Source organism: Heterodontus francisci, chromosome 2, assembly GCF_036365525.1.
Source record: "Heterodontus francisci isolate sHetFra1 chromosome 2, sHetFra1.hap1, whole genome shotgun sequence".
In the NCBI taxonomy this organism is placed as follows: domain Eukaryota; kingdom Metazoa; phylum Chordata; class Chondrichthyes; order Heterodontiformes; family Heterodontidae; genus Heterodontus; species Heterodontus francisci.
The window spans coordinates 54,539,938-54,566,553 of record NC_090372.1 but is presented as its reverse complement, the minus strand read 5'-3'; the positions used below and the strand labels follow the sequence as shown (position 1 = coordinate 54,566,553).

The 26,616-nt window shown below is 46.1% G+C and overlaps 1 protein-coding gene across 1 annotated transcript in view; it reads right to left on the bottom strand.

Moving 5' to 3' along the window:
• myo10 (myosin X) overlaps positions 1 to 26,616 on the bottom strand; it is a 613,607-nt gene that overhangs the window by 112,456 nt on the left and 474,535 nt on the right. The window contains exons 21-25 of the mRNA XM_068058429.1: positions 22,806 to 22,920; positions 20,187 to 20,293; positions 19,305 to 19,517; positions 12,917 to 12,956; positions 1,598 to 2,497 (exon numbers count right to left, since the gene is read on the bottom strand). Coding sequence (XP_067914530.1) covers positions 1,598 to 2,497; positions 12,917 to 12,956; positions 19,305 to 19,517; positions 20,187 to 20,293; positions 22,806 to 22,920 — 1,375 coding nt within the window. The remainder of the gene's footprint in view (positions 1 to 1,597; positions 2,498 to 12,916; positions 12,957 to 19,304; positions 19,518 to 20,186; positions 20,294 to 22,805; positions 22,921 to 26,616) is intronic.

The following is a 26,616-nucleotide window of genomic DNA, read 5'->3' as shown; positions in this document are numbered from 1 at the left end:
TTTTATGATGAAGTAGGTGTCACAGTGACTGGTATGCACACTGTCTATCTGTCTATATCAGGGTTATCCAACATATGGCCTGCGGGCCAGAATCCAGTCCACCAAAGTTTTCAATCTGGCCCACCAATCCTTCCTAACTTGTGTGCAGAAAGGGGCGAGATTGATTCTGTTCCATTTGTGTCCCCCAGTTGTTAGCAGTAAGTGAGCGGAGAGTTGGTGCAGTGCAGTCTGTACCTGAGCAGTCACCTGTCTTCACTTCCTGTAGCGAGCGGCAGTAAATGGGTTGATGGGGAGAGAATGCTCTTGCGACTGACGTGGAAGCTCACCAATCAAAAGTGTGAAATTTTCCTGCATGTGGACCTTAATCAAATAGGGGATGCGAGTCTTGCTGGGAAGACTGGTACCATCGATGAGGGGTGCTGATCAATGGGGGGCATCAGGGGGCGGAGGCTGGTGTGCACAAGACACTGTGGGGGAGCGGGTGACCACAAAGAGATAGGGGGGCGGTGGTTGAGCATGCTGACACGGGGGCAGTGCTACACTATTCAGAGTGCGGGACGGTGCTGAGCAGCAGTGTGCTTCCACTCCTGGTACATGGTGGGCGAAGGAGGAATTGTTGGAAAGAGGTTCGCAATTATAAGGCCTTCACCTTTCCAACATTTCCTCACCAGCCCGCTACGCAGGACAAAAATTGTAATGTGGCCCCTCAAGCGAAAAGGTTAAATCCCTGTGGTCTATATCATATGCATTAGCTGCAGACATATGACTATTTCAAATAGTTGCATGCACACTGAAAGCAACAAAAAAAATTTCAATTATATCATGTAGTGGAACAGTCAGGAGTTTTTCAAAGTTAAGATTCCTGGGCCAGGATATTATTCTGGCGACAGGGGTCTTGACATCCAGAACAAGCAACGCTGAGATCCCCGTGTCGCCTCTTCTCTGGAATACCCGCTGAATTTAGTGCCAATCAGACACTTAAGTGGACAGCGGCGGGCCTTCCACAGCATCAAGGGCCCCATTGCCGAGGGGGTGACTGCTGCTGGAGGAGCACTGGCCAGAGGCCGAGGAGTGTCACGGGACCCAGGCCACAGGTATGTCAGGGCAGGAGGGGTCTAGCTGGGGAGGGTGGTGTAGGGGGATCACTAGCAAGGGCAGGGAGATGGCTCTCAGCAGACCCCCTGCCTTCCCGATGCTGGGTCCCTCATTCAGGCAGTAACTGCCTTTTAATGAGGGACCCCACCACCGGAGCAAGGAAGCAGACCACAAGGTTTATCATGCCATGCTTCCCTGCGGCGACAGGCTGCCGGGCGCATGGTTAATTGCGGCTGCGCCGGGAAGAGGCCCTTAATTGGGGTTAAGTGCCCAGTTAAAGGCCTCAATTGGTGACGGGGCAGGACAAGCCTGTCCTGCCCCGGACTACATTTTGGTGGAGGCAGGATGATGGCGGGAACCCTCCCAGCCACCTATTCAACTGATTTTATGCTCTTCCCGCCTTTAAACCCATTGTGGAGGACAGCATAAAATTCCCCCCTTGGTTTTATTGATATCACATTGAGGTTATTCACAACTAGAGTAGGATGTATAAATTACTCACTGATGATTGTGGTCCTTCAGAGCTTAACCTGTATGCTCCAGAGCTATTGTAGGTCCCCACAGAATAACGATATGGACAGTCTGGTGACCACTGGCTGCTGCGAGGATTCGAAAAAGCTAGACTGCTGCCAGAGGTAATGGCTTCGTCTTCATAATCATCCTGATCATAATCAGATTCTTCATCTGGAGGAATAAGGTCCACAGGGTTCTCCTGTCCATCATCTACCTGTTCCGGTATGCAATAGGTAGAGTCATCACTTGTTGATTTGCTGTTACTTATTGGATCTGGAGCAATGATAGGCAGAGCAGAACTCACATCATTTGTAATGACAGGCACCACCACATCATTCATGTAAGGGTCTTCTTCTGAAGAGTCATCACTTGTCCGGATTCCACTAGTACGCTGATCAAAATGGCCATGCTCACTTGGATTTGGTGAGTCCTTAAATGCATCATCATCTGCATCAAAGCCCTCATCTTCCTCTTCTTCAGGATAAGGCTGACTAAAGTTAAAGGTAGGCTTTCCAACAGGATCCGGTACAGTTGAGGTATTCAGCTTGTATTTGCCGTCGACAGAAAGAGACCTTTCAATATTACGGACACATTCGTCAATTTCATCAAAGTTCAGGGATTCCAGAAACTCCTGAGCTGCTTTGCATGCTTCATCCTCCAGTCGCTTCAACTCCTCATCTCGAAGTTGCTGGAGTTGTGTAAGTGACCTCTGGGTGAGTGTTGATTCATGACGCTCTTTCTGACGTTGAAGCTCTTCAATCTCTCTCTCGAGCCGCAGAATCTCCTCCACTTGCCTATTCTCTTGTTTTTCCAGCTGGATATTTTGTACTGCTTTCTTCTGAGCCTCCAGAATGGTTGCTTGCTCTTGTTGCCTCTGGGCTTCCTTAGCCTGTAATTCCAAAATGAATTATAAAGTTAGATGTTTGGTTAAATAAATAGAAACGCCAAAAAAGTGGAAGGCCAAATAATTGAAACAGGAACAATATCTCATGATCTCCTTCGAAGTATTCTTTTTAAGGGAAAGTAGTTTTATAGGTACAGCAAACAATTAGGAAGGCAAATGCTATGTTAGCTTTTTATGCAAGGGGGTTGGAGTATAAGAGTGAGCAAGTTTTGCTGCAATTATCTAGGCCTTTGGTGACACCATATCTGGAGTACTGTGTACAATTTTCGTCTCCTTACTTAAGGAAGGATATACTTTTCTTAGAGGGGGTGCAACAAAGGTTCACTAGATTGATTCCTGGGTGACAGGGCTGGCCTATGAGGAAAAACTGAGTAGAAAGCGTTTATATTATTTGAAGTTTAGAAGAATAAGAGGTGATCACATCGCAATGCATAAAATTCTTACAGGGTGTGACAGGATAGATGCTAGAGACTGTTTCTTCTGGAGAGTCTAGAACTAGGGGTCTAGTCTTAGGACAGGGGTCAGCAATTTATGACTGAGATGAGACAAACTTTCTTCCCTCAGAGGGTTGTGAATCTTTGGAATTCTCTACCTGAGAGGGCTGTGGATGCTCAGATGACGAGTATATTCAAGACTGAGATTAATAGATTTTTGGGTATTAAGAGAAACAAGGGATATGGGAATAAGGCAGGAAAGTGGAATTGATACAGAAGTTTAACCATGATCTTAGTGAATGGCAGAGCAAGCTTAAGGGGCTGTATGGCATAATCCTACTCCTATTTTTATCTTATGTGCTTTTGTAGGTACTATTAAAGAGGTAGGTTTTAAGGAAGATTTTGAAGGTGGAGAGAGATGAAGCGGTTTGGGAGGAGAATTTCAAAATGTGGTCGAAGATTACTGATCAGTCAAAATGGTAATGTGTAGGGAATAGGGAAATGCACAATGGACAATAGTTAGAAGAGTTAACGGTGTGAGTGGAAGAGACTGCAGAGGAAGTGAAGCACTCAAGCTCAAGGATATGTAGAAGAGGACTAGAGTTTTGAAATCAATTAGGCAAGGAATAAGAAACCAGCGGAGGCCGACAAGAACAATGGCCAAACATGAACAGGTAGGATGCAGATGGGGAATCCTGGAAGAGCTAAACATGCAGGGTGGAGCTTGGGAGCCAAGTGAGGATAGCTTTGGAAAGTTTGAGTCCTATGTTGACAAAGCCATTGGTAGAACAATGTTTCATCTTTTCACAGCACTGAATATCAGTAAGGACTGCAGTATACAAATTGTAATGGACAGATTGAGGCCAGTTGGCCATGTACGTCTTTGCTAATGTGCGGTGCCCAGAACTGGACACATTACTCCAGCTGAGGCCAAACTAGTGTCTTAAATAAGTTCAACATAACCTCCTTGCTCTTGTACTCGATGCCCCTATTATTACTGTATGCTTTATTAACCGCTTCTCTACCTGTCCTGCCACCTTCAATGACTTATGCACATATACACACGGGTCCCTCTGCTCCTGCACCCGCTTTAGAATTGTACCCTTTATTTCCCTGCACGGTTATTAGACCCAGTCCTGCTAAAGTGCAACCCTTTCATCTTGTACAGGTCCCACCTGCCCCAGAACTCCGATGCTCTCCCTCCTACACCAGTTCTCCAGTCACGTGTTCAATTGCTCAATTCTCCGATTCCAATGCTCAGCCGCACGTGGGACTGGGAGTAATCCTGAGATTGCTGCTTTTGATGTTCTGCTTTTTAATCTCCTTCCTAGCTCCCTAAAATTTGCTTTCTGGACCTCATCCCTCTTCCTACCTATGTAATTGGTGACAATGTGGCTGTTCACGCTCCTCCAGCAGGCTAGTCTGATTAGTAAGTTTGCGAACGACACAAAGGTTGGTGGAGTGGCGGACAGTGATGAGGATTGTCAGAGGATACAGCAGGATATAGATCGGTTGGAGACTTGGGCGGAGAAATGGCAGATGGAGTTTAATCCGGACAAATGTGAAGCAATGCATTTTGGAAGGTCTAATACAGGTGGGAAGTATACAGTAAATGGCAGAACCCTTAGGAGTATTGACAGGCAGAGAGATCTGGGCATACAGGTCCACAGGTCACTGAAAGTGGCAACGCAGAGGGATAAGGTAGTCAAGAAGACATACGGCATGCTTGCCTTCATCGGTCAGGGCATAGAGTATAAAAATTGGCAAGTCATGTTGCAGCTGTACAGAACTTTAGTTAGGCCACACTTAGAATATTGCGTGCAATTCTGGTCTCCACACGACCAGAAGGACATGGAGGCTTTGGAGAGGGCACAGAAGAGGTTTACCAGGATGTTGCCTGGTCTGGAGGGCAATAGCTATGAAGAGAGGTTGGATAAACTCGGATTGTTTTCACAGGAACGACGGAGGTGGAGGGGCGACATGATAGAGGTTTACAAAGTTATGAGCGGCGTGGACAGAGTGGATAGTCAGAAGCTTTTTCCCAGGGTGGAAGAGTCAGTTACTAGGGGACATAGGTTTAATCTGAGAGGGGCAAAGTTCAGAGGGGATGTGCGAGGCAAGTTCTTTACACAGAGGGTGGTGTGTGCCTGGAACTTGTTGCCGGGGGAGGTGGTGGAAGCAGTTACCATAGAGACGTTTAAGAGGCATCCTGACAAATACATGAATAGGATGGAAATAGAGGGATATGGGCCCCGGAAGTGCAGAAGGTGTTAGTTTAGGCAGGCATCAAGATCGGCGCAGGCTTGGAGGGCCGAATGGCCTGTTCCTGTACTGTACTGTTCTTTGTTCTTAATCCCTGCCTTCCTGCAGATATGTTTGTCTGGGAAAAATGGTGCGTCCATGACCTCCCGCATGCCACAGGCTGTACATTCCACACGGCTGAGCTGCCCGGCCATACCTTAACTTTACGGACTATTTATTATAAGTAGAATAGCTTACCAGTTACTCACCAATCAGCTCCTTCCACTTCACCAAAGCAAGAAACAAATACTGAAGGGTGATAAAAGTAGAAAAAAGGAGCACCTCCTCCTCCTTCATCCAACTTGCCATTCACCAAACTCAAATCTCCACATTCTGCTTGCAATGACTATCCAACAAAGGACAATGCTTTGAGGCCCTACTATTGCTTTGGGAAAACACCCCTGTATCTATATATTTCTTTCCAAATCACATGCCTACCAGCTTCTTGGTCCACTGAAATTCGTGAGCAGCAAGGAGCGCCACAGCGAAGAAGTGCCAAAGTGTGTTTACATAGGAGTGCTGCAAAGGTGACAAGTGGGAGACAACTATTTCACAGTTAAAAAACAAACAGTACTGTTTAAAAAAAAATTGACCACAAACATTTGAGGGGAAGAGGAGCAGAGCATTTGTCATTGGGGACTCCACAGTTAGGGGAACAGACAGGAGGTTCTGTGGGAACGAGAGAGACTCACGGTTGGCGTGTTGCCTCCCAGGTGCCAGGGTTTGTGATGTCTCGGATCGTGTTTTTGGGATCCTTAGGGGGGAGGGGGTGCAGCCCCAAGTCGTGGTCCACATAGGCACCAACGACATAGGTAGGAAGAGAGATGGGGATTTAAGACAGAAATTCAGGGAGCTAGGGTGGAAGCTTAGAGCGAGAACAAACAGAGTTGTTATCTCTGGGTTGTTGCCCGTGCCACGTGATAGCGAAGCGAGGAATAGGGAGAGAGAGGAGTTGAACACGTGGCTGCAGGAATAGTGCAGGAGGGAGGGTTTGGGTTTCCTGGATAATTGGGGCTCTTTCTGCGGTAGGTGGGACCTCTCCAAACAGGATGGTCTTCACCTGAACCAGAGGGGTACCAATATCCTGGGGGGGAGATTTGCTAGTGCTCTTCGGGGGGCGTTTAAACTATTTCAGCAGGGGAATGAGAACCTAAATTGTAGTTCCACTGTGCAGGATGTTGAGAGCAGTGAGCTCAGGGATAAGGTTACAAGGACGCAAGAGGGCACTGGCAAGCAAGAACCTGGTTTAAAGTGTGTCTACTTCAACGCCAGGAGCATCCGGAATAAGGTGGGTGAGCTTGCAGCATGGATTGGTACCTGGGATCTCGATGTAGTGGCCATTTCGGAGACATGGGTAGAGCAGGGGCAGGAATGGATGTTGCAGGTTCCAGGATTTAGATGTTTCAGTAAGAACAGAGAAGATGGTAAAAGAGGGGGGGGGGGGTGTGGCACTGTTAATCAAGGAGAGTATTACAGCGACCGAAAGGACATTTGAGGACTCGTCTACTGAGGTAGTATGGGCAGAGGTTAGAAACAGGAGAGGTGAGGTCACCCTGTTGGGAGTCTTTTATAGACCTCCGAATAGTTCCAGAGATGTAGAGGAAAGGATAGCGAAGATGATTCTCGACAGGGGCGAGAGTAACAGGGTAGTTGTTTTGGGGGACTTTAACTTTCCAAATATTGACTGGAAATACTATAGTTCGAGTACTTTAGATGGGTCAGTTTTCGTCCTGTGTGCAGGAGGGTTTTCTGACACAGTATGTAGACAGGCCAACCAGGAGCGATGCCACATTGGATTTGGTACTGGGTAATGAACCCGGCCAGGTGTTAGATTTAGATGTAGGTGAGCACTTTGGTGATGGTGATCACAATTCGGTTAGGTTTACCTTAGCGATGGGCAGGGACAGGTATATACCGCAGGGCAAGAATTATAGCTGGGGGAAAGGAAATTATGATGCGATTAGGCAAGATTTAGGATGCATAGGATGGGGAAGGAAACTGCAGGGGATGGGAACAATCGAAATGTGGAGCTTATTCAAGGAGCAGCTACTGCGTGTCCTTGATAAGTATGTACCTGTCAGGCAGGGAGGAAGTTGTCGAGCGAGGGAGCCGTGGTTTACTAAAGAAGTTGAAGCGCTTGTCAAGAGGAAGAAGGCGGCTTATGTTAGGATGAGACGTGAAGGCTCAGTTAGGGCGCTTGAGAGTTACAAGCTAGCCAGGAAGGATCTAAAGGGAGAGATAAGAAGAGCAAGGAGAGGACACGAGAAGTCATTGGCGGATAGGATAAGGGAAAACCCGAAGGCTTTCTATTGGTATATCAGGAATAAAAGAATGACTAGAGTTAGATTAGGGCCAATCAAGGATAATAGTGGGAAGTTGTGTGTGGAATCAGAGGAGATAGGGGAAGCGTTAAATGAATATTTTGCATCAGTATTTACAGTGGAGAAAGAAAATGTTGTCGAGGAGAATACTGAGATTCAGGCTACTAGGCTAGATGGGATTGAGGTTCACAAGGAGGAGGTGTTAGCAATTTTGGAAAGTATGAAAATAGATAAGTCCCCTGGGCCAGATGGGATTTATCCTAGGATTCTCTGGGAAGCTAGGGAGGCGATTGCAGAGCCTTTGTCCTTGATCTTTATGTCGTCATTGTCGACAGGAATAGTGCCGGAAGACTGGAGGATAGCAAATGTTGTCCCCTTGTTCAAGAAGGGGAGTAGAGACAGCCCTGGTAATTATAGACCTGTGAGCCTTACTTTGGTTGTGGGTAAAATGTTGGAAAAGGTTATAAGAGACAGGATTTATAATCATCTAGAAAAGAATAAGTTCATTAGCGATAGTCAGCACGGTTTTGTGAAGGGTAGGTCGTGCCTCACAAACCTTATCGAGTTTTTCAAGAAGGTGACCAAACAGGTGGATGAGGGTAAAGCAGTGGATGTGGTGTATATGGATTTCAGTAAGGCGTTTGATAAGGTTCCCCACGGTAGGCTATTGCAGAAAATACAGAAGTATGGGGTTGAAGGTGATTTAGAGCTTTGGATCAGAAATTGGCCAGTTGAAAGAAGACAGAGGGTGGTGGTTGATGGCAAATGTTCATCCTGGAGTTTAGTTACTTAGTGGTGTACCGCAAGGATCTGTTTTGGGGCCACTGCTGTTTGTCATTTTTATAAATGACCTGGAAGAGGGTGCAGAAGGGTGGGTTAGTAAATTTGCGGATGACACTAAGGTCGGTGGAGTTGTGGATAGTGCCGAAGGATGTTGTAGGGTACAGAGGGACATAGATAGGCTGCAGAGCTGGGCTGAGAGATGGCAAATGGAGTTTAATGCAGAAAAGTGCGAGGTGATTCACTTTGGAAGGAGTAACAGGAATGCAGAGTACTGGGCTAATGGGAAGATTCTTGGTAGTGTAGATGAACAGAGAGATCTTGGTGTCCAGGTACATAAATCCCTGAAGGTTGCTACCCAGGTTAATAGGGCTGTTAAGAAGGCATATGGTGTGTTAGCTTTTATTAGTAGGGGGATCGAGTTTCGGAGCCACGAGGTCATGCTGCAGCTGTACGAAACTCTGGTGAGACCGCACCTGGACTATTGCGTGCAGTTCTGGTCACCCCATTATAGGAAGGATGTGGAAGCTTTGGAAAGGGTGCAGAAGTGATTTACTAGGATGTTGCCTGGTATGGAGGGAAGGTCTTACGAGGAAAGGCTGAGGGACTTGAGGTTGTTTTCGTTGGAGAGAAGGAGGAGGAGAGGTGACTTAATAGAGACATATAAGATAATCAGAGGGTTAGATAGGGTGGATAGTGAGAGTCTTTTTCCTCGGATGGTGATGGCAAACATGAGGGGACACAGCTTTAAGTTGAGGGGTGATAGATATAGGACAGATGTCAGAGGTAGTTTCTTTACTCAGAGAGTAGTGGGGGCGTGGAACGCTCTGCCTGCAGCAGCAGTAGACTCACCAACTTTAAGGGCATTTAAGTGGTCATTGGATAGACATATGGATGAAAAATGAATAGTGTAGGTCAGATGGTTTCACAGGTCGGCGCAACATCGAGGGCCGAAGGGCCTGCACTGCGCTGTAATATTCTAATTCTAATTCTAATGGATAGACAATTAAGGTGTCATCAGCAATATTCTTTTAAAAGGCATACACAGCCCCTTAATTTATCTTTGCTGTCTTATCCTGTAGAGTTTCAGCAAAGCCAATTTCCAAAACAAATTACATTGAAAAAGTTTCACAACAACGAATGTGGGAAAATGCACATTAAGGTGAGAAAATTACTCCCACGTTTAACAGATAACATAGAACAGTTCAGCATAGTACAGGCCCTTCGGCCCACGATGTTGTGCCGAACCTTTAACCTACTCTAAGATCAAACTAACTACCTACCCTTCATTCTCCTATCATCCATGTACCGATCCAAGAGTCGCTTAAATGTCCCTAATGTATCTGTTTCTACTACCACCGCTGGCAGCGCATTCCACGCACCCACCACTCTCTGTGTAAAGAACCTACCTCTGACATCTCCCCGAAACCTTCCTCCAATCACCTTAAAATTATGCTCCCTGGTGATAGCCCTTTCCGCCCTGGGAAAAAGTCTCTGGCTATCCACTCTATGCCTCTCATCATCTTGTACCCCTCTATCAAGTCACCTCTCATCCTTCTTCGCTCCAATGAGAAAAGCCCGAGCTCCCTCAATCTTTCTTCGTAAGACATGCCCTCCTGTCCAGGCAGCATCCTGGTAAATCTCCTCTGCACCCTCTCTAAAGCTTCCACATCCTTCCTATAATGAGGCGACCAGAACTGAACACAATATTCCAAGTGTGGTCGAACCAGGGCCTTATAGAGCTGCAGCATAACCTCGCGGCTCTTAAACTCAATCCCCCTGTATATGAAAGCCAACACACCATACGCCTTCTTAACAACCCTGTCAACTTGGGTGGCAACTTTGAGCAATCTATGGACATGGACCCCAAGATCCCTCTGTTCCTCCACACTACCAAGAATCCTGTCTTTAAGCCTGTATTCTGCTTTCAAATTCGACCTTCCAAAATGAATCACTTCACACTTTTCCAGGTTGAACTCCATCTGCCACTTCTCAGCCCAGCTCTGCATCCTGTCCCTGTCCCGTTGCAACCAACAACAGCCTTCCACACTATCCACAACACCAGCTACCTTCGTGTCATCGGCAAACTTGCTAACCTAGCCTTCCACTTCCACATCCAAGTCATTTATAAAAATCACAAAGAGCAGAGGTCCCAGAACAGATCCCTGCGGAACACCACTGGTCACCGAGCTCCATGCTGAATACTTTCCATCTACTACCACCCTCTGTCTTCTATGGGCCAGCCAATTTTGTATCCAGACAGCCAACTTCCCCTGTATCCCATGCCTCCTCACTTTCTGAATGAGCCTACCATGGGGAACCTTATCAAACGCCTTGTCAAAATCCATGTACACCACATCCCCACTGCTCTTCCTTCATCAATGTGTTTTGTCACATCTTCAAAGAATTCAATAAGGCTTGTGAGGCATGACCTGCCCCTCACAAAGCCATGCTGACTGTCTCTCATGAAACCATGCTTTTCCAAATAATCATAAATCCTGTCTCTCAGAATCCTCTCCAATAATTTGCCCACTACCGACCTAAGACTGACTGGCCTATAATTCCCAGGGTTATCCTTATTCCCTTTCTTGAACAAGGGAATAACATTTCCTTCGTGGGCGGCACAGTGGCGCAGTGGTTGGCACCGCAGCCTCACAGCTCCAGGGACCCGGGTTCGATTCCGGGTACTGCCTGTGTGGAGTTTGCAAGTTCTCCCTGTGTCTGCGTGGGTTTTCTCCGGGTGCTCCGGTTTCCACCCACAAGCCTAAAGACTTGCAGGTTGATAGGTAAATTGGCCATTATAAATTGTCACTAGTATAGGTAGGTGGTAGGGAAATATAGGGACAGGTGGGGATGTTTGGTAGGAATATGGGATTAGTGTAGGATTAGTATAAATGGGTGGTTGATGTTCGGCACAGACTCGGTGGGCCGAAGGGCCTGTTTCAGTGCTGTTTCTCTAATTTGCCACCCCCCAATCATCCGGTACTACTCCAGTGGACAGTGAGGAGGCTAAGACCATCGCCAAAGACGCAGCAATCTCTTCCCTCGCTTCCCGTAATATCCTTGGGTATATCCCGTCTGACCCCAGGGACTTATCTGTCCTCATTTCATTCAAAATTTCCAGCACATCCTCCCTCTTAACCTCAACCTGTTCGAGCATATCAGCCTGTTCCACGCTGTCCTCTCAAACGACCAGGTCCCTCTCACTAGTGAATACTGAAGCAAAGTATTCATTTAGGACCTCCCCTACCTCCTCCAACTCCAGGCACAAGTTCACTCCACTATCCCTGATCGGCCCTACCCTCACTCTGGCCATCCTCTTGTTCCTCACATAAGTGTAGAACGCCTTGAGATTTTCCTTAATCCTACCCGCCAAGACTTTTTCATGTCCCCTTCTAGCTCTCCTAAGTCCATTCTTCAGTTCCTTCCTGGCTACCTTGTAACCCTCTAGAGCCCTGTCTGATCCTTGCTTCCTCAACCTTAAGTAAGCTTCCTTCTTCCTCTTGGCTAGCTGTTCCACATCTCGTCATCCAAGATTCCTTCACCCTACCATCCCTTCCTTGCCTCATCAGGACAAACCTATCCAGCAGTCGCAGCAAGTGCTCCCTGAACAACCTCCACATTTCTGTCATGCATTTCCCGGAGAACATTTGTTCCCAGTTTATGCTCCCCAGTTTCTGCCTAATAGCATTGTAATTCCCCCTGCCCCAATTAAATATTTTCCCATCCCGTCTGCTCCTGTCCCTCTCCATGACTATAGTAAAGGTTAGGGAGTTGTGATCACTATCACCGAAATGCTCTCCCACCGAGAGATCTGCCACCTGGCCTGGTTCGTTGCCAAGCACCACGTCCAACATAGCCTCCCCTCCAGTCAGCCTATCTACATATTGAGTCAGGAAACCTGACAAAAACTGCTCCATCCAAACTATTTGCACTAAGGAGGTTCCAATCAATATTAGGGAAGTTGAAGTCACCCATGACCACAACCCTGTTACTTCTGCACCTTTCCAAAATCTGCCTCCCAATCTGTTCCTCCGTGTCTCTGTTGCTATTGGGGTTTCTATAGAAAACTCCCAATAAAGTGACTGCTCCTTTCCTGTTTCTGACTTCCACCCATAATGACTCAGTAGACAAACCCTCCTCGACGACCTCCCTTTCTGCAGCTGTGATACTATCCCTGATTAACAATGCCACTCCCCCACCTCTTTTACCTCCCTCCCTATTCCTTTTGAAACATCTAAACCCCGGAACATCCAACATCCATTCCTGCCCCTGTGATATCCACATCTCCGTAATGGCCACAACATCGTAGCTCCAAGTACTGATCCATGCTCTAAGTTCATCACCCTTATTTCTGACACTTGTTGCGTTAAAATACACTCACTTCAACGCATCATACAGGCTGCAACTTTGTCGTGTCAATTGTCTAACCTTCCTCACAGACTCTCTGCACTCGGTATCTGCCTGTTCAACAGCTACCCCATCCACACATATCAAAAGGTCAGAAGAAAATGAACTTGAAGTTTGGAAATTCATCATGGAAAATGAAGCAATATATTATTTGTTACCTGTTGTATGAGGAGGTCTGCTTCTTGCTTTTGCCTTTCCCTGCAAAAGAAAGGTTTTTAAAATTTAACAAGGCATTAGCAAAACATATAAAGACTGATTATGGTGCTTGCTGGTTGGTAACTTGTGAACCCAAAACTCTGATTTTGTGTCAGTTCAATTAAATGGATGGAAAATGAAGGGGGACAAAATTCCCGAGCACCCTAAAATGCCAATTCTTTCTGATGCAAGCGCCATGCTGTCTGCTAACTTCAATGATGGTAGCATGCAGCCTCGTGCCAAATGTGTTGTTGAGCAGCTGCATGCTTCAGCAGGTGTCCAAATTCGTGCAAGGCCAGCCTGCACTACTTAAAATAAGACTGCACTTCTTAAAGGGGAGGTGCATTCTGGCTGCAGCAGGTGCTGCAAGTGGCTGGGGAAGACATTCTGAGCAGGAAGAACACTGAAAAGTGGCACAATAGGGCAGAAAATGGGCTCCAAGTTTCTCAGATACAGCATCAGAGGTCTTAGTGCAGGAGTTGGACAGCACGAGGGAGGTCCTTCTATCCACAAACTCTGAGAAGGCAATGGAAGCAGATAGCCAGCTTGGCCAATGCAAGCAGTGTAGCCCCGAGGAGCTGGATGCCGTGCCACAAGAATTTTCATGATTTCACGTGAGTGGTCAAGGTCAGTAAATTCATGAACCATTCGCCTTCGACACTGCTCAATGCACCACACCCCTTCACTCACCCAACAATCTCTAGCGATCACGACTCATACCTGACATTCAAATCTCCACCTTACCCTCGCCCACTTAGCACTGCTGCAAGCCTCACAGCTGCTTCTCACAGCTTGTACCCGCTGCCAGCTATTGAAACAAATCCATTCTACCTCACTCGCTGACACACTTCCCCCTCTTTTTCAGGACAAAGTGGGGCATGACCATCGGCAGCAGCACCTCACAGGCGGGGGACAGGCACGGCTGCACGTCCTTATGAGATGGTGCTCACCATCAATGGAGTCGCCATGGCTGTGGCCAGCGGCAGAGTTGAAACCATGGAAGATGATGATATACTCATACCTAATTGTCCTTCTCACATCTCACTTCCTTCAGCCCCCAATCGCTTCTGATTTACAAGCTGCACATAGTGTGCAGCTCTTGATTTCACCCCTCCCCTCAACACAACCCTATGTTTGCTCACCCTCTCATCTCAGGAAAATCTTACACTTACCTTTCTCCTTTCAAATACACAAGAACTGTCACCTGACCAGGCAATCATGGAAAAGAGGTAGAAGAGCAGGAAGCAAGTGAAGAAGAAACACCATCACTTGCTCTTAACACTCGTAGCCACCAGATCAGATACTGACACTGCACCAATGTTAGAGGGCACTGGAGGCAGGATCAGCACATGGGGAGACACCGGGCACGAGTGGCCTATAGCCAGGGCAGGGGACAAGGGTAGCGTGTTTGCCAGCTCACCAGAGGGCGAGGCTGACACAGGCTCTGTTGCAGAGAACTCAAATGAGGACTTTGATGGGAAGACTGATGGATATGCACAATTTAATGCTTGGTGCATTGGCAGGAAAATTTGTAGTCAATGCCAAGAAGCATGGAGGAGACTGGCACCAACTTGACACAAGGATTTGTGTGATGCTTGGAGCGCATTATTTCCAGTGTGGAAGTGGTGACTAACTCCACAAGAACTCAACAATGATGTAATATCATATAGTCAATGTCCCTGCTTCCATTGCAGCACAAGCAGAAGCCACCCAGAGTCTGGGTGCTGAAATGGAGGTTCAGACTGAAGTCTTGTAAGGTCAGTTTGCTGCCACGCCTTGCTGTTGCATCATAGTTGTAGATACCAGTGTGCAAAGCAGCTTGTAGTGTCTCACACTAGTTGGGCAATCTGTTCTTCAAAGAGTGCTGAGGCGACACACCCCCCGACACCCACACAGGGGAGGCAGTGAGGTTGTGGAGCATGAACCTGCTGTACTATCTCAGGATGTCCTTTGTGCTTCCAATCCCTCAGGCTGCTGCTGCCCAGACAGAGGTGTGTAATCTGGGGCTGGGCCTTCTAGACCCAGAGCTGCTCGAGGTCAACCTGCAAGGCCATTTGCAGTCATCCCCACAGAAAGTCAGCAGCCTTCTACCGGCCACGTAGTCGCCACTGGAGGTAGCACTGTGTAGGAGCACTAGGTAAGGCAAAGATACTTGGAAGACAGGTCTCAAAGGAATGCACAAGGGTGATTAGTTGACTTTTATATTGATAATTAAATGGTTTGATTTATAAAGTTGGTTTGGGGTGTTTGCTTTGGGGTGATTTTTGTTTGAGTGTTATGACGGTCACTAACAGGCAAGGTAAGAATTAGAATTAGAACATTACAGCGCAGTACAGGCCCTTCGGCCCTCAATGTTGCGCTGACCTGTGAAACCATCTGACCTACACTATTCCATTTTCATCCATATGTCTATCCAATGACCACTTAAATGCCCTTAAAGTTGGCGAGTCTACTACTGTTGCAGGCAGGGCGTTCCACGCCCCTACTACTCTCTGTGTAAAGAAACTACCTCTGACATCTGTCCTATATCTATCACCCCTCAACTTAAAGCTATGTCCCCTCGTGTTTGCCATCACCATCCGAGGAAAAAGACTCTCACTATCCACCCTATCTAACACTCTGATTATCTTATATGTCTCTATTAAGTCACCTCTCCTCCTCCTTCTCTCCAACGAAAACAACCTCAAGTCCCTCAGCCTTTCCTCATAAGACCTTCCCTCCATACCAGGCAACATCCTAGTAAATCTCCTCTGCACCATTTCCATAGCTTCCACATCCTTCCTATAATGCGGTGACCAGAACTGCACGCAATACTCCAAGTGCGGTCTCACCAGAGTTTTGTACAGCTGCAGCATGACCTCTTGGCTCCGAAACTCGATCCCCCTACTAATAAAAGCTAACACACCATATGCCTTCTTAACAGCCCTATTAACCTGGGGAGCAACCTACAGGGATTTATGCACCTGGACACCAAGATCTCTCTGTTCATCTACACTACCAAGAATCTTCCCATTAGTCCAGTACTCTGCATTCCTGTTACTCCTTCCAAAGTGAATCACCTCGCACTTTTCTGCATTAAACTCCATTTGCCATCTCTTAGCCCAGCTCTGCAGCCTATCTATGTCCCTCTGTACCCTACAACATCCTTCGGCACTATCCACAAGTCCACCGACCTTAGTGTCATCCGCAAATTTACTAACCCACCCTTCTACACCCTCTTCCAGGTCATTTATAAAAATGACAAATGGAAGTGGCCCCAAAACAGATCCTTGCGGTACACCACTAGTAACTAAACTCCAGGATGAACATTTGCCATCAACCACCACCCTCTGTCTTCTTTCAGCTAGCCAAGCTAGTAAGGTGTGGGACTGTTGGTAAATGGGGAATAGGGGTTACTGGCACTGCAGTTGAATGAGTCAATCACAGGCAATCCTGCCAGAAAGCGGTTCTCCTCAGAAATGAAGGCATCATGATTGCCAGGATACTGAGCGTTGACCTGCATGACATGCCAGCTTCACATTGGGGAGTGGAATTCCTCTCGGTTGTGGTTCATGTCAGAATTTACATATGGCATTTACATGCAAAGTGACATATTATTTTTATTTTTATTATTTAGAGATACAGCACTGAAACAGGCCTTCCGGCCCACCGAGTCTGTGCCGACCAAGAACCACCCATTTATACTCACCCTACAGTAACCCCATATTCCCTACCACCTACCTACACTAGGGGCAATTTACAATGGCCAATTTATCTATCACCTGCAAGTCTTTGGCAGTGGGAGGAACCCGACGCGTTCACAGGGAGAACTTGCAAACTCCGCACAGGCAGTACCCAGAATCGCACCTGGGTCGCTGGAGCTGTGAGGCTGTGGTGCTAACCACTGGGCCACTGTGCCGCCCATAAATGGGCAGCCAATGGCACCCTGCACCATGGGGAAAGCCTGCTATCCTGACAAAGCCACATGCTCGCTCCACCTGCTTCTCTCTGACGAGAGAATGAAATGTATTTAGTTCTCTTTGCATGTACAGCCTCAATGACCTTACATAACAGTAGACAGTGAACTAGAAGATGTTGCAAATATCGCATACTGCAACCTGGAAGGAGCCTGGCACATGATAGTTCATGGGCACAATCACTTCACAACCATTGGCAATGACTCCTTGCCCTGCTCTGAGGCTGTAGTTCTGGCTGCACCAGGTGGCAGATATCAGCGAGCACCTTTTCAGTGAAGTGGAGATAGCTGTCGCAACATTCCTTGCTAAGGTTGAGGTAGGAGAATAGCTCCCTAAGATCCTGAGGATGCATGGCAACCATCCGAGAGCCCTTCTCTCCTTCCTCCTCCCTCTATGAGCAGATGTGTCACTTCTGCCCATGCTCCCTATTAGGCCAAGGTGGATACAAACTAATGCCCCTATCTATGTCTAGGATCAAGTGGTCCTTGCAGAATACCTGAAGTCAGGATCAAGTCCTTCAGCACATGTAGATTTGAGCAACGTTAAACAGCAGTACAAACCAACAAACATTGCTATAAACATAACAGTAGCCGGCAGATACTAATCAGCAACTAACCTGAAAGTAGTTGATGACCCCTTTAAATGGCGCTGGTGGGGAATCTTTTCTGCTGCTGAACACATGTTCAGCTGTGTAAGGTTAAGATCGGGCATTAGCTGGAGTGTTGAGGACAAAAATGGCACAGCTGGCTATGTCACGTGAATGACATCACAATCTGCCTACTCTGCATCCTTTTGGCACATGCTCCCTACACCTGCACTAACGCCCGCACCAAAATGGCATCCGGCGCAGCCAGCACCAGACACTATTTTGGAACTGAAGCAGCACCCAAAGCACTGAAAATGCCTGTACTACAGAACAGAATTTTGTGGCAAAGGTCCTCATGGCAGTGATTGTAACCAGCTAGTGAACCATCAGGGAAACCAGCCTCTTAAATCACAGGAGAATTACTGTGAGAAATTAATGCTTTCAATGTACATCACCATGTGAATAATAAATACACATTTCACAATATAAGTATAGTTGTTTTTTTAAGCCTCACCAAATATGGTGGCATTATTCGACAAACTATAAGTATATTTAAGGATATCTTCTACAGGACCTATGCTACAATGGACTTAAAATGCTTATACTATTATTTTTTATTCATTCATGGGATGTGGGCATCGCTGACTAGGCCAGTATTTATTGCCCATCCCTAATTGACCTTGAGAAGGTGGTGGTGAGCTGCCACCTTGAACCGCTACAGTCCATATGGGGTAGGTACACCCACAGTGCTGTTAGGAAGTGAGTTCCAGGATTTGACCCAGCGACAGTGAAGGAATGGTGATATAGTTCCAAGTCAGGCTGGTGTGTGACTTGGAGGGGAACTTGTGGGTGGTGATGTTCCCATGCATTTGCTATCCTTGTGCTTCTAGGTCATAGAGGTCGTGGATTTGGAAGGTGCTGTCTAAGGAGCCTTGGTACATTGCTGCAGTGCATCTTGTGCACACTGCTGCCACTGTGCATCGGTGGTGGAGGGAGTGAATGTTTGTGGATGGGGTGCCAATCAAGTGGGCTACTTTGTCCTGGATGGTGTCGAGCTTCTTGAGTGTTGTTGGAGCTGCACCCATCCAGGAAAGTGGAGAGTATTCCATCACATTCCTGACTTGTGCCTTGTGGACAGGCTTTGGGGAGTCAGGAGGGGAGTTACTCGCCGCAGGATTCCTAGTGTCTGACCTGCTCTTATAGCCACTGTATTTGTATGGCTACTCTAGTTCAGTTTCTGGTCAATGGTAACCCCCAGGATGTTGATAGTGGGGATTCAGCGATCAATATGCCACTGAATGTCAAGGGGAGATGGTTAGATTCTCTCTTGTTTGAAATGGTCATTGATTGTGTGGCGCCAATGTTACTTGTCACTTATCAGCCCAAGCCTGGATATTGTCCAGGTCTTGCTGCATTTCTACACAGACTGCTTCAGTATCTGAGGAGGCGCAAATGGTGCTGAACATTGTGCAATCATCAGTGAACATCCCCACTTCTGACATTATTAAAGGAAGGTCATTGATGAAGCTGCTGAAGATGGTTCACTACCCTGAGGAACTCCTGCAGGTGTGTAATGTGTAATTATCAAGGCTTATGCCTCTCACGCAAGAATAACTGAACTATGGAATGTGATAAAGATCCCAGAATCCCATGCAATTGAAACAGAGGTTAACTTATTCAATCATCATAAAGCATTGACAATCACACACTGAAGTTTCACTACTTTTCCTTTTCAAATATTATTTTTAAAAGTAAATTTGAAAAATCTGTTGGCTGCTGAGGCAAGAAGGCATACATCAAAGTGCTAACCTTTCTTCCTGCTCTTTCCTTCGCTGCTCCTCTTCTTCCTGTCTTTTGTGTTCAAGTAGTTGTTTATAGTGTCTGCGTGCCAGCTGACCTCGTCGGTGTGTCTGTAATATTATTGTGGACTTCCGCACACGATGGAACCTTTTTCTCCAGAAGAAAGCTCGATAATTTTTCTGAATTATGACAACCATGGCAAGAACCTTCCTGTATTGTTTCCTGTTTGGGGTGAGAAAACCTTTTGCTTAAAAAATATGTAAGTACACCAGTTCACAGAGTAAACTTAATTTGTAAAAAAAAAAGTTATAAACAAAGTTACTGGAAATATATTTTGCAATATTGATATATCTGAATGATGCATTGACTCCCATCTTACTATAGAAGAAAGGATCAAACGGGCGGCACAGTGGCGCAGTGGTTCGCACCGCAGCCTCACAGCTCCAGCGACCCAGGTTCAGTTCTGGGTACTGCCTGCGTGGAGTTTGCAAGTTCTCCCTGTGTCTGCGTGGGTTTTCGCCGGGTGCTCTGGTTTCCTCCCACCTCCAAAAGACTTGCAGGTTGATAGGTAAATTGGCCATTATAAATTGCCCCTAGTATAGGTAGGTGGTAGGAGAATATAGGGACAGGTGGGGATGTGATAGGAATATGGGATTAGTGTAGGATTAGTATAAATGGGTGGTTGATGGTCGGCACAGACTCGGTGGGCCGAAGGGCCTGTTTCAGTGCTGTATCGCTAAATAAAAATAAAAAAATAAAAAATAAATAAAGTTATATTGTATCATCTGGTTAGAACATGGACTTAAATTGCCGATAAAACGTAAACAAGTTCAGGCCATCCAGATATTACTAAATAAAGCATGTTTCAGCATGCAACATTTTTATGCTTACCTTGCCTGATAGCCAAGGACATGAGCCCGTATGATCATAGCAGCTTTGCAAACCTCAACTTCACGCTGTTTCTCTAGCCTGTGTTCAAGGGACTCCCGTATGAAAACCTGTGCAGAGTGGAGTATATGCAGGACATGTTACTCCCCACCAAAAGACCTTCCTGTCATTACGGTTTAAGCAGGTGGAAAAATGTTCATTTTCTTTGACTGATGGATCACTCCAGTCCTAAGTTTCATAATATGTGGCGCTGAGGGTAGCATAGTGGTGAGCACCGCAGCCTCACAGCTCCAGGGACCTGGGTTCAATTCTGGGTACTGCCTGTGTGGAGTTTGCAAGTTCTCCCTGTGACTGCGTGGGTTTTCACTGGGTGTTCTGGTTTCCTCCCGCAGCCAAAGACTTGCAGGTTGATAGGTAAATTGGCCATTGTAAATTGCCCCTAGTGTAGGTAGGTGGTAGGGAATATGGGATTATTGCATAATTAGTATAAATGGGTGGTTGCTGGTCAGCAAAGACTCGGTGTGCCGAAGAGCCTGTTTCAGTGCTATATCTCTAAATAAAATAAATATATACCATGAAGGAGTTTAAAAAAAACAGAGGGGATTGGTTCATGACAGAAATACATGTCATATTCTATATGATGACAAACCACATGGGATCTCTCAGTTATTGCCTTTTTACACAATGGTCGGAATTTTATGTCCTGCCCAGCAGCAGGCTGGGAGGAGGTGGGGGTTTGGTGGGCATAAAATCGCGTGGGATGATGGGGTTGCCGTGCTTGTTGCCTAACCGCCCCCGCTGGTATTTTACGAGCGGTGGGGGAGGTAGAAGGTGCCCTGCCACCCTAAGGCCAACTGAGGCCCTTAAGAAGCTAATTAGTGGTACTTTGGGAGGCCCACCCAGTTAAACCTGGCGGCGTCCTAGCGACTTGGTGGGGGTATAGAGGCCTCCTGTTACGGTACCGTGTGCACCATGGAGGGACTCCCCAATGGCATGGGCCAGCCCTGCTGTAAAATCCACCCTGCCCTCACCATCAACCCCTTTTCCCTCGCCAGGGCCCAGCGAACCCCGACTCCACTTATCTGCATTCCGGGGTCTCCTCAATGGCTGGTCCAGGGCTGGGTGCAGCTGACATCTAAACATTTCAGTCGGTTTAAGAGTTTGCTTTCATACAATTCTCATAGACTGAAAGCCAAAAAAGTGATTTAAGGTTGCCTTAAAAATATGCACTAATTTGTTGAAGGTATTCTGATCGGCAGAATGTTTGAAGATTGGTGAGTATCGCAACAATGTTTTCTCCCCCTCCACCCTTGAAGGTCTTGAAATTTCATAATGAGGCAGTACCCTCCCATGTCTCACACATGTTTGAGCTTAGTCAGTGTAACCAGGTCCACAGGTGGCATCACCACTGAGGCCAGACTTGTCACACCTTGGGTACTTGAGGATAAGTAATTTTCAGTTCACGGACAAAAAGTGGGAATGTGGGACTAAGCACCAACTGCTCTTTCAAAGAGTCAGCACAGGCACGATGGACTGAATGGCCTCCTTCTGTGCTGCAAATTTCTATGATTCTATAATTCACCTCTACGTGTATGCATTTTAAGAGCAGCAAAACAGACCTTGGCTGATTTTTTTTCCCTCCCAAACTGGAATAGTGAAGTGAACAGTGGCACAGTGGTTAGCACCGCAGCCTCACAGCTCCAGTGACCCGGGTTCAAGTCTGGGTACTGCCTGTGCAGAGTTTGTAAGTTCTCCCTGTGACTGAGTGGGTTTTTGCCGGGTGCTTACGGTTTCCTCCCACAGCCAAAGACTTGCAGGTTGATAGATAAATTGGCCATTATAAATTGCCCCTAGTATAGGTAGGTGGTAGGGAAATATAGGGACAGGTGGGGATGTGGTAAGAATATGGGATTAGTGTAGGATTAGAAAAAATGGGTGGCTGATGGTCGGCACAGACTCGGTGGGCCGAAGGGCCTGTTTCAGTGCTGTATCTCCAAAAATAAAATAAAAATAACCTACACTAAATTCAACTAACAGCATGGACTGGGAATAGAACATGTTGAGTTACACACGAAGATCTAGGTTTATCCAGTAAGCCAAGCATTTGAAAACTTTTGTGAGCTGAGCTTGGCATCAGTATATTGGGATGGATCACATAAATTGCAAATAAATTTAACTGTCCAGTGATAGCAGCCACCTCCAGCTTTCCCCAAGTCTTGCCAATATTAATTAAAACGAATCAGTTGGATAAATGTCAAATAACAGCAGAATTTCTCTGAAATTTGTCTGGTTCCTGTATTTTAGATTAACCAAGTGTAACTCCTCAAGATGAGTAGAAGTATAAAAAAGGTGTGGTGACAAAAAGTGTTTTTAAATTTACTGAAATACTGAACCAAAGTTCAGCTACGTCAGATTTTAATTGTGGGCAAATAATTTATCATAAAAGACAGACCGTGTTGCAAGGCAAACATGCATTTGTGAAGGAGTTAAGAGGAGGTGTTTTGCTTGGAAAGTTGAGTGTCAATAATTTTTAAAAATGGAAGCTAGATATTAATTTTACTGTTGTTCACTGGATGGCAGAACACAATTCACAGGAAAAAAGATGTCCCCAACCAAATTTACCTTTGTTTTCCCCAGCTGCCAGTCTGTATTCGTGTTGTCATAGAAATAAAGTAATGCAGCACACTTTCCCCTTAAATCATCAGGTAGAGAGAGATTCCTCATCAAGACTTTATATCTGAGGAGAGAAACCAACAAATAATTTTTTTTTTCTATTACATCATCTTGTATCACTTGGAACTTCCACAGGGAACTCTTGATCATCCATTGTAACTTCAGCAGTTACTGCAGAGAAATGATGTAGATGGCCATTTACACGATTTCTCCAGGGTTTCCATCAAATTTATGGCAAATGATTGGCAGAGCCCCAGACATCTCAGGGTTTTTTTTATGCTGCTTTCACAATTTACACAGTGGCGCAGTGGTTAGCACCGCAGCCTCACAGCTCCAGGGACCCGGGTTCAATTCTGGGTACTGCTTGTGCGGAGTTTGCAAGTTCTCCCTGTAACCGTGTGGGTTTTCGCCGGGTGCTCTGGTTTCCTCCCACTGCCAAAGACTTGCAAGTGATAGGTAAATTGGCCATTGTAAATTGCCCCTAATGTAGGTAGGTGGTAGGAGAATTGAGGGAAGATGGGGATGTGGTAGGGAATAGTAGGATTAGTAGAATAGTAGTCGGATTACTATAAATGGGTGGTTTATAGTGGTTTATAATGTTGGTCGGCACAGACTCGGTGGGCCGAAGGGCCTGTTTCAGTGCTGTATCTCTAAATAAATAAATAAAAACAATACACACATTGGCAATTATGATTACACAGAATCAACACAGTTTTATGAACGAGAAGTGATGAAAGGTCACAGACCTGACACGTTAACTCACAGATGCTGCCTGACCTGCTGAGTAATTCCAGCACTTTCTGTTTTTATTTATGATAGAGAAGTTGTGCTCGATAGATCCAATGGAGTTTTTGATGGTACAACTAGCAGGATAGATAAGGGGGAATGTACTTAGATTTTCAGAAGGCATTTGATAAGGTGCCACACGAGATTGTTACACAAGATTAGGGCTCATGGGATTGTAGGTAATACATTAGCATGGATTGAGAATTGCTTAACGGACAGAAAAAAGAGCAGGAGTAAACAGGGTCATATTTAGGATGGCAGGGTGTAACTAGTTGAATACTGCAAAGATCAGTGCTTGGGCCTCAGTTATCTAGCAACTTAGATGAAGGGATTAAATGCAATATATTGAAGTTTACTGTTGATAAAAAGCTAAGTGGGAAAGTAAGCTGTGAGAAGGACATAAACAGACTGCAAAGGGATACAGATTGGTGAAGTGTTTGGGCAAGATGGTGCATAATGAGGGGAGTGGAAAGAAGAATGGAAAAGCAGAATATCTATCAGAAGATGAGAGACTAGTAAATGTTGGTATGTAAAGGGATTTGGGAGTACGATTACAAGAATCACAGAAAGATTACATGCAAGTACAGCAAGCAATTAGGAAGGCAAATGGTTTGTTAGCCTTTATTGCAAGGGTAAGATGGAACACAAGAGTAAGGAAGTCTTGCTGCAATAGGATTTTGGTGAGACCATACCTGGAACATTGTGTACAATTTTGGTCTTCTTATTTAAGGAACATTATACTTGCTTTGAAGTTGCAATAAAGGTTCACCAGATTGATTGCCTGTGATAAGCTGGCTGTCCTACGAGGAGAGATTGACTAGAATGGGTCTATATTTGCTGGAGTTCAGAAGAATGAGCATATAAAATACTTAGAGGACTTGATAGAATAGATGCTGTGAGGTTGTTTCACCTGGATGGAGAGTCTAAAACTAGGGATCATAGTCTTAGGATGAGGGGTCAACCATTTAGGACTGAGATGAGGAGAAATCGCTTCACTCATAAGGTTGGGAATCTTTGCAATTCTCCACCCCAGAGGGCTGTGGATGCTCTGTTGATCAGTATACCAGCCCAGTGCAGGAAGATGGCATTGAGGTAGATCATCAGCCATGATCAAGTTGAAAGGCGGAGCAGGCTCGAGAGGCCAAATAGCCTACTCCTATTTTCTATATTCAAAACTGACCAATATCTTTAAGGCAATCAAGGGATATGGGGATAAAGAGGGAAAATGGTGTTGATATTGAAGTTCAAACATAATCATATTGAAGGGTGGAGCAGGCTCGAGGGGCCATATGGCCTACTCCAGGAAGAAGACTCGGAGGGTGGAGATCCGGACCGGTAAGTATGAAAAAAAACTTACCTCTGGTGAAAAAAAACCTGAAAAAAACTGAAAAAGTGACGTCACAGGAAAGCTGTGACCTGATTGGCTGGTGGGGAATCTGTACCGAATTTGAAAATAAAACATTGATAAAAATTGATTAAAACCCTAATTAACTAATTAATAAGTAGAGTAACTAAACCAGAGGGAGGAGATGTTATTTAGTTAACATTTAATATTTACAGTAGAAATCTAGCACTAGGGACCATATAGTTAATTGTAACTTAATTTAGTAAGGATTTAATAAGTATTTATTTATTTTAAATTAATTTATTAATTAGTGCCAGAAATGTCAGTTAGAGGGGTAAAATGCTTCACCTGTGAGATGTGGGAGGTCCGTGACGCCTCCAGCGTTCCGAACGACTACATCCACAGGAAGTGTACCCAGTTGCAGCTCCTCACAGAACGCATGGATCGATTGGAGCAGCAATTGGAGGCACTTAGGAGCATGCAGGTGGCAGAAAGTGTCATAGACAGGAGTATTAGAGAAGTGGTTACACCCAAGGTGCAGGCAGATAGATGGGTGACCGCTAGAAGGGGCAGGCAGTCAGTGCAGGAATCCCCTGTGGCTGTCCCCCTCTCAAACAAGTATACCATTTTGGATACTGTTGGGGGGGATGGCCTATCAGGGGAAAACAGCAGCAGCCAGAGCAGTGGCACCATGGCTGGCACTGTTGTTCAGTAGGGAGGGACAAAGCGCAGAAGAGCAATAGTTATAGGGGACTCTATAATCAGGGGCACAGATAGGTGCTTCTGTGGACATGACAGAAACTCCAGGAAGGTATGTTGCCTCCCTGGTGCCAGGGTCAAGGATGTCTCTGAACGGACAAGGGGCATTCTGAAGGGGGAGGGTGAACAGCCAGAGGTTGTGGTACACATCGGTACCAACAACATAGGCAGGAAGAGTGACGAGGTCCTGCAGGAGGAGTTTAGGGAGTTAAGTAGAAAGTTAAAAGACAGGACCTCTGGGGTTGTAATCTCTGGATTACTCCCTGTGCCACGTGTCAGTGAGGCTAGAAATAGGAAGATAGTGCAACTAAACACGTGGCTGAACAGCTGGTGAAGGAGGGAGGGTTTCAGATATCTGGATCATTGGGATCTCTTCAGGGACAGGTGGGACCTGTACAAGGAGGACAGGTTGAATTTAAACTGGAGGGGCACAAATATCCTGGCTGCAAGGTTTGCTACCATCACTCGGGAGGGTTTAAACTAGTGTGACGGGGGGTGGGAACCAAAGCAGTAGGACAGCAGGTGAAATAAATGAGGGGGAACCAGTAAATAAGGCCAGTAAGACTGAGAGGAAGAGCAGGCAAGGAAATATTGCTGAGCACAGCGGGACTGGTGGTCTGAAGTGCATTTGTTTCAATGCGAGAAGCATAACAGGTAAGGCAGATGAACTTAGAGCTGGGATTAGTACTTGGAACTATGATGTTGTTGCTATTACAGAGACTTGGTTGAGGGAAGGACAGGATTGGCAGCTCAATGCTCCGGGATTTAGAAGCTTCAGGCGGGATAGAGGGGGATGTAAAAGGGGTGGGGGAGTTGCATTACTGGTTAAGGAGAATATCACAGCTGTACTGCGAGGCAATATGGGTGGAG